This window comes from Rhinoderma darwinii, chromosome 2 (genome assembly GCF_050947455.1).
Source record: "Rhinoderma darwinii isolate aRhiDar2 chromosome 2, aRhiDar2.hap1, whole genome shotgun sequence".
NCBI lineage: Eukaryota > Metazoa > Chordata > Amphibia > Anura > Rhinodermatidae > Rhinoderma > Rhinoderma darwinii.
In genome coordinates this window covers 438,992,417-439,009,380 of record NC_134688.1, presented here as the reverse complement: position 1 = coordinate 439,009,380, position 16,964 = coordinate 438,992,417, and the positions used below count along the sequence as shown (strand labels likewise).

At 39.6% G+C, this 16,964-nt stretch overlaps 1 protein-coding gene across 1 annotated transcript; it reads left to right on the top strand.

Moving 5' to 3' along the window:
* Positions 1–44: 44 nt before the first annotated feature.
* CHMP2B (charged multivesicular body protein 2B) lies at positions 45–16,620 on the top strand. Its single transcript, XM_075850918.1, has 6 exons — positions 45–162; positions 5,222–5,313; positions 7,158–7,352; positions 7,462–7,564; positions 7,961–8,067; positions 15,162–16,620. Exons 1-6 carry the CDS (start codon positions 129–131, stop codon positions 15,273–15,275), a joined length of 645 nt encoding a protein of 214 aa, XP_075707033.1. The 5' UTR covers positions 45–128; the 3' UTR covers positions 15,276–16,620.
* Positions 16,621–16,964: the final 344 nt, after the last annotated feature.

Genomic DNA, 16,964 nt, shown 5'->3' with positions numbered 1-16,964 from the left:
GCGCTGATGGAATCACGCGGTCTAGGGGAGGGCGTGGCTTCTCGGATCACGTGAGTGAGGAGGGGGGCGAAGCAGAGTAACCGGTTCCTGGTTGCAGAGTGAATAAGGAAGTAGCGCGAGCAGCAGACATGGCCTCCCTGTTCAAGAAGAAGACGGTGGACGGTGAGTGTCATCCTTACCATTATGTGATGTCCAAAGTGCCCTGTCCTCCCTGTACCCGCTGCCAACTGTGTCACCATATTGGCGGCGGCTGTGCTGCATCTGTGCCCCCTCACCCGTTCTTGCTCATCATCTATCTCTATGGTGTTTACATTTTCCTCCCTTTCCTATTTCTGACCCAGCAGTTTCTAGTTTATTAGTATCACACTCCTGGCACTCTGTGCCCCCCTCCTCCGTTGCCACCCTCTCCACCTTATGCTGCCCTGTGACCCCCTCCTCCCTTGCAACCCTGTCCCCTCTCCTCCTTCTCATGCCACCCTGTGCCCTCTCCACCTCATGCTGCCCTGTGCCCTCTCCACCTCATGCTGCCCTGTGCCCCCTCCTCCCTTGCCACCCTGTCCCCTCTCCTCCTCCTCATGCCACCCTGTGCCCTTCGCTTCACGACCTGATATTGAAGCTCGAGCCCTATGACCGTTCTGACTGATAATTGCCACCTGAACTGATCCCTTGTATCTGCCCTACGTGATCATTATAATCTGTACCAAGTCTGAGACGCTGACGGTTCCGCTATTCCTGTACGCCGCACGTTGTTACACAGGTGAACGCCGGCTTGGTCTCATTGTAGTCGCTTCATGGGGTGGCTTGGTGGGGACTGCATTGCACATTGGCACCATAACCGATAGTGACTATAGCGCCTGTCTGTACGGAGAACATTCACTTATATATAACTTGGTATAAGAGATGACGCTGTCAGAAATGTCCGGGGATAAATCTATGTCCAGCTTAAATCTTCTCCTGACCCTGTGACCTTGGTTTTTCCTTTTATACCTGTCCCTTATGCCACCTTGTGCCCGGTACCGTCTCCTCCCCCTATGATATTATTGTACAGAGCAGTGAGCTGTCCTGTGTGCCAGTGGCAGCCCTCGCCAGCTCCCCATACACTGCCCTCTCTCCATAGATATCATTGTGTCTGAATCTCTGTCTGCAGTTATTCCCCCCCCCCCCTGGCTATCGCTGCAGCGTCTATGTGCCCTCTATTACAACTATTGGCAACGTTGTTTATAGCAAAGCTTCAATCATCCCAGAAATGATTGTTTGGGGTTTTCTTGGGGGGAGGGGGTTGCTCTACATGAACTTCCCCCATCATATATATTCTGTTTATCTGTTTTGGATTGTACATTATATTATTATAATCCCTTCCCTGTTGTCGCAGACTCCTCGTGTCAGTGTTCGGAGAGCTCCTGTCTGGTAGTGAGAGATTTCGCTTTGATCCGGTGTATTCTTAGTTAAAAATTCAGCTTTTACGATTCTGTAGAATAGTATTATTAAAGTATAAGGGAGCAGCATAGTTAATGGCTTTATACAGATGTAGCTGAGCAGAGTTTGTAAGATGTAGCAGAGCTGAGCGTGATTTGAGACTTATTTTGGTATCCGTGCTATCTGTCGTTTTACTTAGGACTGCAGACCTACCTACCACGTTACCTGTTCTATCCGTTAATGCAGCAACAAAGAGATACATGACAAGTTCAGCTCTGCTACATCTGTATATGGAAAGTTAGAAAATGTTCTCTTATTGGAACAGTCAGATTTGGTTAAGTTGTGTCTCTATATATAGATTATTTTTTCCGGAAGCTCTTAACTCTTATTTACCCACGTGATTCGGCGTAGGACTCGGAACTGATGTCACTAACTCATCAGGTGACGAAAAGGGGCGAGACGAGGAAGGTGACTCATAGAAGGGCTCAGTGTCAGTTTTTCTTACAGTGAATGAATCACGAGTAATAGTATAAAAGTGATGTGGGGATGTGTTTTGTCATTACTGCAAGTCTACAATGTGAGCAAAAAGGGGAAAAAAAACACGCAATTTTACTCTAGAATTGTAATATATAGATGTAAATTATATATAAATGAATTCAATGAGTAACATCCGACGACGCTCCGCTCTTGTATCACTAGATATCGTTTCATATTGTGTGTGTGTGTGTATTATACACTTTGCTGTGCTTTGTCCCATATGTTACCTCTTCCTCATATCATTTCGGTGATGTTTAGATCATAGTATGAAGAACATTGTTTTTTTTTTTTTGTTTTTTTTTATAATGGTGTAAATTAAAATGACTTGCATGTACCAGATGTCTGACTGCCAAGAATTTGTAATAAAATATAGACACTTTAATAATATAAACAATTTAAAGGAAACAAAGGCATGAAATGAGAATCAGAATAACGGGTAAGAAGCCCCGGAATATATGCAAAGTATTCAGTTCATGGCCAATATCACCAGTAAGAATGCACCAGGTCTAATAATATTGGTATTTTCTATCATCTTTTATTACTATGATTTTATATATATATATATATGTCCTGCAAATCCCCAATCGTCCGTCAGTCACACCGCACCGTGAGACGTTCTCCTGGACGGTGTGATGATCTGCAGGAAAGGCCCCTGGGCTATTCTTCACGATGTCTAATTAATGAGGACATTTAAAAAAAAGATGTTTTTTTTTTTTTACACATAAGTAAACACATTTTTATAAAAACCCCTTCTGTCTCGTACATCTGAGTGTAAAAATCACATGTGCAGAATGGCGGTCAGGCCAGAACCGCAACAAAGTGATTATAATATTATTAACCCATTATGGCAACAACAAAAAAAAAAAAAATATGTGGCTTTATATAGGACTGCGGCTAGATGTACACTCTTATCTTCAGGTCTTATGTACATGGATATATTAGGGAAGCCGTCTTGGGCTCCTGTAGATGACATTTGGAGGCTTACACCGTTTTTTTAATGTCAGATTCTGTGCAAATCCAACAAAAGAAAAGTGCCGTGATTCAGCGGATACCTAAAAGCCTTGCTCCAGTCCATATCTATAAACAACTTTATATACCTTTAGTCTTTCAGGGAAATAAAATTATTTTGTTTCTATTATCAGCTGGAAAAAAGCTCATTGTCTAGAAAAATCCCTGCCCCCCAATCACTACTTGATCTCCACATCTGAGGACATTAAGAACTTACAATACATTTTATATGACCTTTGTCCATCCTTCCATGGATATGACGCACCTGTTGTATTTACTCCATGTATAATATGAATGGTGTGGTCCTGGTTTTATCTCACTGCTCCCTCTTGTGGAATGTCTTGATACTACAGCGATATAAAATCAAGTCTGTCTCCTAATGGAAAGTCTTAGGTGCAGGTATTTCTCCGATAGTATTGCCCAAACCCTTCTCAGCATTTATTACTGGTGGGACATCTTTACTGTAAATGAAAATAAAGCAGATTATATGAATGACTGCACTGACCTATCTGGAAGTGACTTATTAACCGGTAAGAAATCCTTCCATGATGATACAAGAGAAAAATAATTCAGTTAATACAAAAGAAAAAAAGCTTCAAATGAGCAGCTTGTAGACCAGGTTGATCTTTGTATGGATCAACATGTTTTTTTTTTGTAAAATGGACAAATTACAGGGATCGGCTATGTGCCAGCCTGTAACTACAGTATACCAACGGTGTGCCATCCCTGCTCCGCATTTTGCTTCTTCTTTGTTTTTTGTTTTTTTATTTATTCGCCACCTCCTTCTAAATCTATTCTACTAATGATGGTCTCTCTATATGTGTGGCAGAACAAAAGTTCATTGGCAGCCCTCCCACTCGGCTGTGTTGGACCAATTGGGATTGGCTGGCAGTGTTACTTACAAGTACTGCACTCTATAAGTGGGCACAGCACTGCCACATAGTCCGCATTTCTATAATATCACCTGGACTCCATGTAGAACTACAAGAGACTCCTGTTACAACATGGTTTTGGGTATACGGCGCAGAGACAACCGGATCAATTCGAGATCATGGATAGTGGAATCTCATGGATAACCCATTGAAGTAATGCCGGCGAGGACAGACCATGCGAAGGAAGATGAGATCGCATGGCTAGAGGTTTCTCCCTCGCTCGGCTTCCTGACTGGGATGTTTTTCGCTGCAATACGAACTGGAGTAAAGAAGAAAACACAACTATTTTCTATCAAAACGTCAATATTGTGTCTTTATCAACTATATGCAATAAGTAATGGCAGAAGCTGGGATTCAATAGCCGTCTCTTCTTCTCTCCAGTTGGTAGTGTGGATCATGTATAGTGCAATGGGGGGCTGTTAACCCTTTATGAACATAAAAGTACTTTAGGGTGACCTGTTTTGTACTATGAACAATTGGTAATTATTATGTTGACAAGTTCCTGTTGGATATAGAAACTTCAAAAATCCAATATACTTTCTAAGTGATAAGTATACAGCTTTTTAAATCTGGAATTTGCATTATATACAGTAATTGGATTTAAAAAAAAATAAAAATACACGTGCTCTGGAGGGTGTACAGACTTATCGAGAGGCAGCACAGTTATAGGGATTTCGGTTAATCTACCTTTTTTTAATGGCCAGCACTTTAAAGGGACACCAGCTTAAATATATATATATATATATATATATATATATATATATATATATATATATACCTGCGTTTCCATTCTGTACTTACACAAACATTGTATTTCTAGTTTTAGAGCATGCTGGGAGTTGTAGTTTTGTAGCACATCCCCTGCTTAGATGTCTGAAAATGTTCGATGCAGAATTATAAAGACCGTTCCCTTTATAGTTGTAATTATTTCTCTGGCTCCGTGGCCCTTAAAGACGATAAACGCCCTAATTAGATTAATGAGCCCCCTGAGCCATGTTTATCTCTCACTTGCCACAATCAGATCTTCAGCGCTCGCAGAACCAGAAGGTAAAAGCTGCTTTTTAAGCTATTGGAGTTGAGATACAATGTCCCTAAATCTTTCCCCTATTAAATATTTATATGTGCGAGTCGTCCTGTAGTTTCAACAGATTATTACAACCCCTCGCCAATGATCGCCCATCTGACCCCGGGAAGTCTAATGCAATCATTAATAAACTCCTGTTGTCTGCAGCAATCTTACCAGGAGAATTCCAGGATCATTTGGAATCAGACATTTATATGGGCACTTTTATTTATTTCCAAAGTCTTCTTTTTTTTTTTTTTTGCAGATGTAATAAAGGAGCAGAATAAGGAGCTACGGGGCACTCAGAGGGCGATAACCAGAGACCGAACAGCCTTGGAAAAACAGGAGAAACAGCTGGTGAGTGAACTGAAGACTCGTAGAGCTTTTAGTGTGAAAATGTATGCCAAGCCTGCAGGTTGGCATGTCAAAATCCAGAATTAAATGTATTAGACGGGTTGTACAGCCTAAGAGTTAGACTAGATAGTGGCAATAATAAAACCAGGTTAATAGGGCCATGGCAAAGAGGAGGTTACATTTATAGTGTTGTTTAAAGTATATGTTCATATATAGATATACTCCACATGCTGAGTAACTTTGTATATACACTACATTACTTATCTTGTACTGATCATACAACTGGTCATTGTGTATAGTCCAGAGCTGTATTCACAATTCAGCTGGATGTCGGCAATATGGTATGTCCTTGAAGGATTTCTATTTGCCCTATTGGGGTATATAAATGTATTCGCACCGGGAGGCTTCTTTGATGCAGAATAGACAACAAAGAGCATCTTTGTCTCTGGAGTTGCTCTGCTTGTAAGTGCTATACACATAACCCATTCGTCTTAATAGGGAGCGTGTAAGGTTTTATTTCTCCTGCAGCGTCGCACTGACCAGATACTTCTCTGCTGATCATGGGGCATGTTCATAGTATTGTCAGGCTTCAGGTGGATATAATTGTCCCGGATTTCTGAAAGCCGAACTGTGTGCAGTGATACGAGCGCAAGGGATTTATCATTCACCGACTAGGCAGAAATTAACATTTTTAACCTTGTTTTCTGCAAAAATTGCATGTCCTGCTGCTTTCTTTACATGTGAAGGACACAAAAACAGTCCGGGTGGACACGCTGCGTTCTTTGGGAAAAAAGGGGCAGTTTTTTTTAAGCCAAAGTCAGAAGTGGATTCAAAATGAATGGGAATTATAAAGGAAGGACTTATACATTTCCTTCCTGCAGGATCCAGTTCTCACTTTGGCTAAAAACAAACTGCAGTAGTCCTCTTTTTTTTTTTTTTTTTTTTTTTTTGTCCCCCCCCCCCCCCTCCCCAAAAAAATGCTGCGTGTGAAACCATTGTGAGGCTTCTTTTTGGTAATGACCTAAATATTTCAGCCGCCCACAGGGTGAATGTTCAGCATGTGCCCTGTAATTGACATAAAACTAAGAAATTGATGTATGTTTTTTGCAAAACCGTTCTCCTGTAGAAGGGAGAAAGCGCTCCGGCAGATTCAATGTTAGGGAATGTTCACATGTACAAAAAGATTTAAAGGTGTTTTTAAGCTGAGAATTAAGCTTTTTTTTTTTTTATAATTTTAAGCTTACTTTGAGGCTTTTTTTCTGTAATGTCAATGAAAAATCAGCTTAAAAAATGCTCTCAAGAAGTGACATGCTACTTTATTTTAAGTCACTTTTTTTTACGAGCCGTTTTTTTCAATTTAGCAGTGTAAAAATACACCTCATGTAAACAGCAGTGTATTTGTCATTGAAATCAATGGTAAACTGTTTGCAGGTGTATTTTGGAGCGTAATACAAGCGTTTTACACACCAAAATAAGCCGTGTGAACATGCCCTTAGTGTCGAGTAAGGATGCAAAATGCAACCTTGAGGCCACGACCAGTTGGGATGCAGTTTTTGTTGCAGTTTTTTGAGCCAAAGCCACAAGTGAATCCAAAAGGAAGAAAAGGTATAAAGAAAAGACTGATGCATCTCCTTCCATTTGTGTCCTCTCCTTTGTTTGGCTGAAAAAAAACTGCATCAAAATTGTGTGTGTGATCCTATCCTTAAATACTATTATAGTGTCAGCCACTTTAACCAACAAGCAGAACAGGACACCTTTTTTACAACCTCCATAAGTATTTGGAAAAATAGTTAGTTATTTTCAATACAATCTGTAAAATCTATATATAATTTTTTGGTTTTCTCCAGGAAATGGAAATAAAGAAGATGGCCAAGACGGGTAATAGAGAAGCCTGCAGGGTCCTAGCTAAGCAATTGGTACAGCTACGTAAGCAGAAAACGCGAACTTATGCCGTAAGTTCCAAAGTTACATCTATGTCAACACAGACCAAAGTCATGAGCTCGCAGATGAAGATGGCTGGTGCAATGTCCACTACTGCAAAGGTGAGGGCTCCATACAGGTGTATTAGAGCAGCCTTATAAAACACACTACCATGCTCTTTTACCATCGCAGGGCAGACAGACTTTTCAGAACATATTATTATTTTCTTAGACGATGCAAGCCGTTAACAAGAAAATGGATCCACAGAAAACCCTCCAAACAATGCAAAATTTCCAGAAAGAAAATATGAAGATGGAAATGACAGAAGAAATGAGTAAGACTCCCGAAATTCATGTTCTTGTTCTATGGTACTCGTGAATAAAGGACCAGGTTTGCAGTTCAATGCTGGGACCAGGCACTATAGCATTCAGCATAAGTCCCAGCATCAAGGGGCGGAGGAGCAATCATTGATTCATCAGTCCTCTCAATGCCCCGTGCAACCCCTAGACCACTAGGTGCAGGCCTTGCTGGTACCTGTAGTTCAACACAACTAATACTGAACTACAGTACCGGTGGTGTGTTTGGGCGCAGGACAACTAATCCAGAGCCCTACAATCAAGTCCAATCCGGCAGTTATAATTGTATAGTAATAGTATCAGATTATTACACATAAGAAGCTATTAAACATACAGATACAGAGTGATTTCACATTTGCTTATGTCCTTTGCAGTAAATGACACCCTGGATGACATCTTTGATGCTTCTGATGATGAGGAGGAAAGCCAAGACATTGTGAACCAGGTGTTGGATGAGATTGGAATTGAAATTTCAGGAAAGGTAAATATGTACTGAATTCAATAACATGCATAGCAGTACCGTAATAGTGTAGGGTTGCAGCACTTCATCTATACATGATCTTCAACCAGTGCCTTTCAAGGCATCTTGGAACTTGTACTTCCACTCATGTTATAACAGAGACATTTGTCATTTCCCTTTTTATTTATTCTATTTTTTGTTAATATGAACACAGTGGAGACTGAACTTTCCTGAACTGGAAAAAACGCGACTGAACAGCGCACTCTGCGTCAACAATGCGCAAACCATAGCTTTTTTTTTATTTTTATTGAGAAGTAAATTTGTAGGTGCCTTAAAGGCATACTGTAGATGAAGACTTATACAGTACTGCATTAAACCTAGTGCAGGCCAGAGGGGGCGGTGCATGACACAGCAGGATTCTCTTGTGTTCTTTGAACTCCTGTGTCATGCTCCGCCCCCTCAGACTTTGCACAAGACATAACACGATGTATCCATTTTGCCCGCATTATTCCTTTAACTTTTAAGATAAACAAAAAGGGTGACGTGTTAGTAAATTACAGTACTAGTAACTTGTTAGAAAGCAGTGCCTACATTTAGAGACCATGAGGAGAATTATGATGCAGCTCTCAAGCAACAGTTACATTGAGGAGGCAACTAATTCATGGTCCGGGCTAGGGCTGGGCGATCACGACCTAAATCAAAATCAGGATAAATTGTACATGTAACCTCGATTATGATTAATAAACGATCATTAGGCCACACCCCTTTCTGCATGCCACACCATTGAATAAATATAGATCCCCTGAGCCTGCTGTATACTACGGTATATAATATACCCCGACACTGCCCCTCACACAGTATAATGCCCCAATAGTGCCTAACAAAAATAATAAAATACATACTCGCCTAACCCCATTCCTACAACAAGTGGAGGAGATCCCTTTTTTGGTTCGGTGCATATTTTCAGATTCCACTGGACTTCTGCCATATACCGGTGTTTCAGGAATCCTTTTGGTCCACGGTGTCCTCAATGCCCGCCTGTTAGAAGAATTCATATTTTATCTGACAAGTGTGTCAAACTTTTTCTTACCTACTCTGAGATTCAAATGAACACCCATAAACATATACCTAATATCTTAGGAAGCTAAAAACAACTTCAATGAAATCCATACAAATGTGTTAGAATGGATATTGTGGACTTGGGAACTGTCCACTCTTTGGTCTTACATTCCCCTGTAGATTATGTTTGGCGCATGTTAAACAAGTTAAACAATTTTTTTTTAGAGTAGTTAGTAAAGCCACATACCGTGAACACTTTAGATATGATTTCTACCATCCCCCCTGTTGAGACATTGCTTGTCCGATGGCTCAATATAGCTTCATATCTGAATAAGTTGTTTGGTAGGATGTATTTGTTCTTACAAGATCCATGTACAAACCGTATGAGATCACTATTTGGTAGTGGAGCATCTTTATGATCTGATCTTGGTAACACTCTTTCTGCTATGGAGGATAGGCAATCATGTGGTTCACCATCCTCAGCAGTAGGCAACAAGGTCGAAAAATTTAAAGTGGTACATCTTTCTATCATAAATAACACTAATGTGGCAGAAGCTCTTATAGCTTCTGTGGCGGCTACAAGTGATTGAACACAGGGAGATAAGGCTCTAGCTACTGGGTCAAGTTTTCATGAGTAGTGAGCTAGGGGTCTATCCTATCCTCCATACTCCTGTGTTAGCACTGAAGTATTTTATCCATTTTTACAATCTACAGTTTGAATAAAGGTTTTTTTCTTATCAGGTAGTCCAAGCACTGAAGATCCTACAAGAACCTGTTTTATCTGAAAAAAAATGCCTCTTCATAAATAGACATCAATGGTCCCGTAATAGCAGCCTTATTGGCGATCCAACTCCTGCAGAAGTTAGTCATACCCAAAAAGGACATCATTTGTCTTTTTGTCAGAGGTTTCGGTGCTTGGAGTATTGCTGACTTTCTTCCTTCATACAGATGTTTACCTTCTTGGGTAATATGGTGTATGTAAATGGAATGCCTCTGTGATGCCGAGGCTAGTAAGTATATGCCCTAGTACTTTTCCTGTGAGGTGGGTTCTTCTGTCACTCTCAATTACTTCAGGACCCCATGTCGGCATACTACTTCACTGAGTATTTTCCTAGCAGTGTTTTTAGCTGTTTTTGGTTACTGGCCATGCCTCAGGCCAATTTGAAAACACGTCAGTACATACAAGGACATATTCATATACACCTACCTTGGGTAGCTGTATGTAGTCCACCTGCAGTCGTTAGAAGGGGTAATCAGGGCGAGGCATGTGCTTACTGGGTGTTTTTGTCATTTTTACCGGGGTTGTGTCTGACGCATGTCAGACAACCCTGTACAGGTCGAGCAGCTGCGTTCTGAAATTCAGGGGCAAACCAGTGTTGTATTGGTTTGCCTGCTGCAGTCAGAAAGCCTCTTGCGCGCCATATTGTGTCATAATCGTGTGCGACACCAAAGGTGTACCTTGAGTCTGTATAGATATTCAACCTTTTACCTGTGCCCAACTTACATGCTTCTGCGAGTGCCATGAGTTCTGCCTCTTGGACAGAGCTGCTGGAGGGCAATGACATTTGCAGCACTGTCTTACCGTCCTGGACTACTGCATACCCGGTGGTGAAATGTCCTGTCCGCTTATTCCAGTATCTGGATCAGTCTACAAAATACTGAACATCATAGTTAGTCAAAGGTACATTAGTGACACCTGGTAACCCTTCAGCTTCAAGTTGCATTAAACTGACAATCAGGCTTATGTTCCATATCAAACAAGTCCTTGTCATTTGCAAATTTGTACAATAAGGGTCCGGCATCCCCCCTTTCTCTACAACCATAGGCATAGTGATGGTTATATGGGGCTGGGTGGTCTTAGATAGCAGTACACCTATATAGAAAAATTACAATAATAATGAGACTGTTTCCTAAGCACATATAAATATATTGCAATAGACAAGTGGTGGAGTGTTTGGGAGACTACTTATCCAACAGTTCTTTCATTGCACGGATGACAATAATCAGGATAATTTGCTGCACCCTGGGGAAGCACCAACCATCCAGGCATATTGTTTGCCTCTGTGTGAAGGCAAAATATTGACAACAATCTAGAGACAGAGTGATAAGAGATTAAAATACATAATTATCAATTTATTTTCTAATAAATTAGCACTATCTTTCACATAGACTGCTTGTTGTAATATTTCTCTTCAGAGAGATCAGCAAATTACTTTCTAACACACTGCCCCCCCCCCCTTGTCTTTTACCACTTCCCTTTTCTTATAGAACTAGAAAGCACAGCAAGCCAAAATGCTAAAAGGAAACTGCTGTATTTATAACTCTAAAAACCTGATTTTACACAGCTAACTTTAATTACTTAAAAAGTCAGTCTAGTTACACAATCTTGTACTTTAGTTCAATGTTCTAGGACTTTTTATACACTAATATAATAACAATAATTTGAAATTCAATTAATTCAGTATCCACATATATTGACACATTCTTCTATAGTTCCGATCATTTTAACATTCTGTCAGAACCTTCTACCTTATTCCCTTTTCTGAAATGCTTCCAACCGTCGTCTTACACAATCAAGAACACACTTCTTTTCTGATTCTCCTCACGCTTTTCAATTTCCTTCACTAAATTATAACATTCAATTACACTCAAATTCCCTTTAAATCCAAATTTGCCACACCCTTATCATCATCATTTTACATTCACCACATCTAATTTGTGCATATACTTAACATCCCCTTCTAAAGGAATATATTTTTTTTGATACAACACAAACTACCACATCCTGAAGCTATTCCTGGTATGTTACCCATGTTATAAGCAGTGTCCTTTTGAAAGAACGTCTAATTTAGCAATTTCAGTATATGTCTCGGGTTCCTATCTATTTAATGGACACCTAAATGAGGCGTCCCCTAGGGATATAAAGTTTGCCTCCTTCTAGGTCCGTTAATAATGTGCCAATAGTTTTTTCTAGAATAGGAGTCTTATGTATATTTAATCTAAACACCGTTTAATATGGAAAGATTTGATTAACTTTGTATCCTTTATCAATTATTTTGACTATTCTCCAACCTTCAGTAGAAATAGCCAACATTAATCCAAACATACACCCATGACAAGACCTTTTAAAACAATCTGTTGGGCCTTTGTCCTTTTCTAATATTTTTAAATATCTTCATCCTCACAAATATAGTAAATAATAAAAGACCAACCAAACTTAATGAGAAGCCTTCGGGACAATAGACATTAATCCACTATTTTTCTACCTGACAATTTGACTTACTAACGTTAATTTATACCTTCATTCTATTATTTGATCTTGGTTCTATGATCTGACTCTAATCTGGTGTCATTCAAAGAGCCTTGTAGAATTTTGATGGTCAGTTGGGAATGTGGAATAACCGTGTTTGCTGCACCTTCTAGATAAGGCCGCTTACCAAATCGTTATTCTCCCTGGACTGTAGTACTCGCAGCACTCTAGACGTCTAGAGCCGCTTACCAAAACACAGTCCCAAGACAGTAATGTCGCTAATGTCGCTCACCCAAGGTGACCACGACGAGAAAATGTGAAAGACTCTCTCAACTCTCACTTTTGCCACATTTGGACAAGACACCTAATTAACAATTAACAAACAAACAGATTTGATATGAATAACAAAACCCACTATTCTATTCTATATTTCTGTATACCTCGTATATCTTGATCACAAAGTATTTTCACCAAAGTCACAGTACACACACACGCAACAACGTTCACAAGTATTATGCTGATCAGTCATATACTTAATGTTCCTGGGTGTTTTTAACAGTATTTTTCCTACTGATTTGTCAGTGTAACAATTTTACAAAGGACCATTTCTAATTGGACTCCCTTATACACACACAGAGTTTTATTTATTTAACCCTCATACATTCAATCTTCACAGTCAAGGAGTCTCATATATGTTTAATCTATAACAATCATTTCTTTCAACTGCACCAAATAAATACTAGATTACCTTAACTTCTGGTGTCAGGAGCGTCCAGAGACAATAAGAGGCTGGTCAAACCAGCAGCAGATGTTCTGGATGTGTCTTTACACCACAGTTTGAAAGTCTTTATCTTTCTTTTTAACTTTGATCATTCAATACTTTTAGTCACATTCTTAAACTTCTAATCCTAATACTCTATATGAGATCCTCCAAATCTCCAAGTGCTTTATCTTTTACGTGCTGCACGGAGTTATTTATTACCTGTAGCCTTCTCACATAGGCTATGGACTACTAACCTCGAGAACCGTTATTCCCAGGTTTTTATATTAAGACCTGTGCTTAATATAACTAAGACCCAGTCTTAGTACCTAAGATCCAACTTAGGGTTTTATCATATACCCTTATAACATTTAAATATGAAAAATAATAAAAATACATATAAACAAAATTATATTACAGTTATTCAGATGAAAACTTGAATCCTCAATTCTCCTTACTATGTTTTTTTAAAAACCGTCACTCCACCTCGTCCCTCTGTCTGACTGGCCTCTGTTTAACGGTAATTAAATCGGAGGTCTTTGAATGAAGTGAGTATTTTGATGACTCACCTCGTGCACGGTGTACAGTCCTCGGGTGGACGAGGGTCAGGAGATATTGGTTTCCGGATGTGAAGGACCAAGATGTTAGAAGAATTTTCCATACTTATCAATAATGATTCAAGTTTTCACCTCAATAAGAGCTTTATTCTCGCCGGTGAGGAGACCAGTGCAGATCAGCAGTTGTCTGCTTTCATTACATAAGCATAGGTTTATATACACATATCAAGGCGTATTGCAATACAGACTAACTGACAACCGTTTGTGGCTTTCCTGTCATATGAAATGTTACACTTCAGAATGAGATTAGGCCACGGTTGGACTTCCTCTGGAGATTGCAATCTTTGTTAAGAAGTCCAACCGCCTCACACACTTGAGTACAACATATTTAACTCTTTGTCAACTAAAGCATTTTCTGAGAAACCTGCATGCACATTTAATATCTATTACATGAAGTAAGAATACATTTATAATAGAACTTTCCTAACACCGCCCCATTTACTTCTTGTTTAGCCGCGATGCCCATGCGCCACGGCGAGCAGACGGTGCCTGCCCCAATGGTATATTTACGGATGATCGGGTTTTATACAGTTCTGATCCTACTATAGGATTCAACTGTATCTTCGTGCTGAGGACACAGTTACAGTTGAAACTGGAAAAAAAACAACGAAATACGCAAGATGACCTCGGTTATCTGCGCTGAATTTTGTTTTTTTACCGATTAATTGACCCAGCCCTAGTCCAAGCTACAGGGAACAATTGGTTGATTGCCTCTATACTGATTCCAGGGTTACAGAGTCCTGATGCAATGGGGCAGAAGTGTGAAAACTGGAGCAATTTCCTATAGCAACCAATCCAATTCCAGCCCAAATTTTTAAGAGGGCATTTAAAAAAATAAAATAAATGAAAGCTGCAACTCAACTGATTTCCCCCTCCCCCCCATCGCAAAAGTTTTTATACATGACCCCCATTGCATCATGACTCTTTGACACTGGAATCTATAGGTAATCAACCAATAGTGCCGTGTAGCCTGGACCATGAATTACAGTAGCCTATATGTCAATGTTGCTTGAGAACAGTATCTTGGAGTAGAATATTACACAGAACTAAACTTTTGCATCCTTTGTATTTGACATATAGTGTGGTTTGTAAACTTTCTTGTACAAGGGCTCATGCACGTGGCATGTTGCGGATCCGTACATTGCACATATTGTAGCTCCATGTGCCGTCTATTTTGCACTGAGGTTTTGTAAGAATCTTCCCCCAAAAAACCATGGCATATTCCATCACATTCTGTATTATGAAGATATATTATCTAGAAGCAATGCATATCTTTATAAAAAAAAGCTCAAAGGAGAAGTTGTGCTGTATAAAGCAGCAGATTACATTCTAGCTGTCTAATAAAGTTGTTATCTTTGCCAGATTTTTTTGTTTTTTTACTCACTAAGTTTTGCGTTCCCCATCTTTAACCTTTTCATTGTTATTTTAGATGGCAAATGCACCATCGGCGGCTAAAGGTCTTCCCTCCGCATCCTCGACTAAAGCCACCACCATCTCAGATGAAGAGATTGAGCGCCAGCTGAAGGCCCTGGGAGTAGATTAACAACCTGATCATGGAAAGCTTTCTGCTATGTGTGGACTTGTATTTTGGCTACCAATGGAACAGTTTGAACAGTGATTTATTTTTGAAGACTGAAGGAACAAACGTTTCTTTTGTTTGCTTAGGAACACTACATTAACTTGTATAATAATAGTAACTGTATATAGACGATAACACCTTAATTCTGTACAAACTTCCTATTGTGTCAAGAGGAGCTGACGTCTAGGGTCTGCTGCACTGCACAATCTTGTAAAAAATGCTCCTGTTTTACATGTAATGGACATATTCATTTCCATTATCCAACGATCAACGATCAGTTCTTCACTTTCCAGCCCTGTGCATGGTAACAGAATCCGAACATGCATGCAAAGAATTTAATTTTAGGATTTTTTATTAAAAAAATATGTATTTTATTCATGTAATATTACATATTATTCAATCTTCATCTTTCTGACAGATACCTGAATAGCTGAGTATTTTGCTAGAATTCAATTTATCCAGCACCCAATAATCCAGAATTTCCCTGCAATGACACTCCATAGACTGTGGGAGTTAGTGGTAGTCCAGCCTGATAGGGTTTCTATTTAATATTTCCTTAATGATGACTGGAATCCTGGATATTTTTTCCAAACTTTCATCTTTCCAAACTAACATTAGGTTTGAGAATTTTGATGGTTTGGATACTTTGATGCTGGACTATCACTACATTGCTGTTTGCACTTGGTTACCTACTAGGGTTGTACGAATATTCAGCCTGAGAGTCATCAGCCTACAAATGAATGGATGTGATGCTTTTTGTTTAAAGGTTTTTATTTCATTTTGTCTTTGTGGTTAAGGGTTAATTCCTGACAGTTTTACATCTAACGTCTCCCATTTTGAGCATTAGGCCTCATGCAGACGGCAGAGACAAAGGCATACGGAGTCCATGTGGCTCCGTGCTACAGCGCTGTTGGCACTCCGTGTGTTAACATGGTGCCTCTGTACAGCGGTGTATTACAGAGATATTCTACCTCCGAAGTAATGCTTCTAGGAGAGATTATACGTAATTCATTGTCCGAAGGAGCTTGCCACCTGTGACATCGGAGGCATTTGAAGGTACTGGACATAGAAGACTATGGGTGCCGTATTACAACTTCGTATATAGAGGTTGTACTGCACGATTGTGTGCATGAGCCCTTATCCTCATAAATCCCTTATCCTTACTGTATATTTAGTATGATTTGCCTTTTTATTAGTAGTGCGCTCCTCAGTTTTGGGAAGTTGGAAACCATGGTCTTATTACATTTTCATGTGCTATCCACCTCCTGATTTTGTGCCTTTGTAAATTAAAGCCTTTTCATAACCATCATCTTATCTCCGCTAAGTATTTATGATGAAAGTATTATGATGGCTCAGAAGAATATACAGGGGAAAAAAGGTTTCAAGCAAAGTTCCAGGAGCGTTGGAGAAAACCATGCATACATGGGGCCAGAATAAAACTATTAAGTGTTTCCTCTATTCGGCTTCAGCACTTCCTAAAATCTTAGTTCAAAGCAAGTTAATGATGCGCTACACTTATATTTTATGATTAATTTGTGGCCTTTTCTAGTGGACACTGGCTAGGAATATTTTTTGCCTTATGTCAAATTGCAAACCGTTTGATCCTGCAGTCTTACTCCCTTTCAGCTGCACTGAATGTACGCTAGCTGGAAG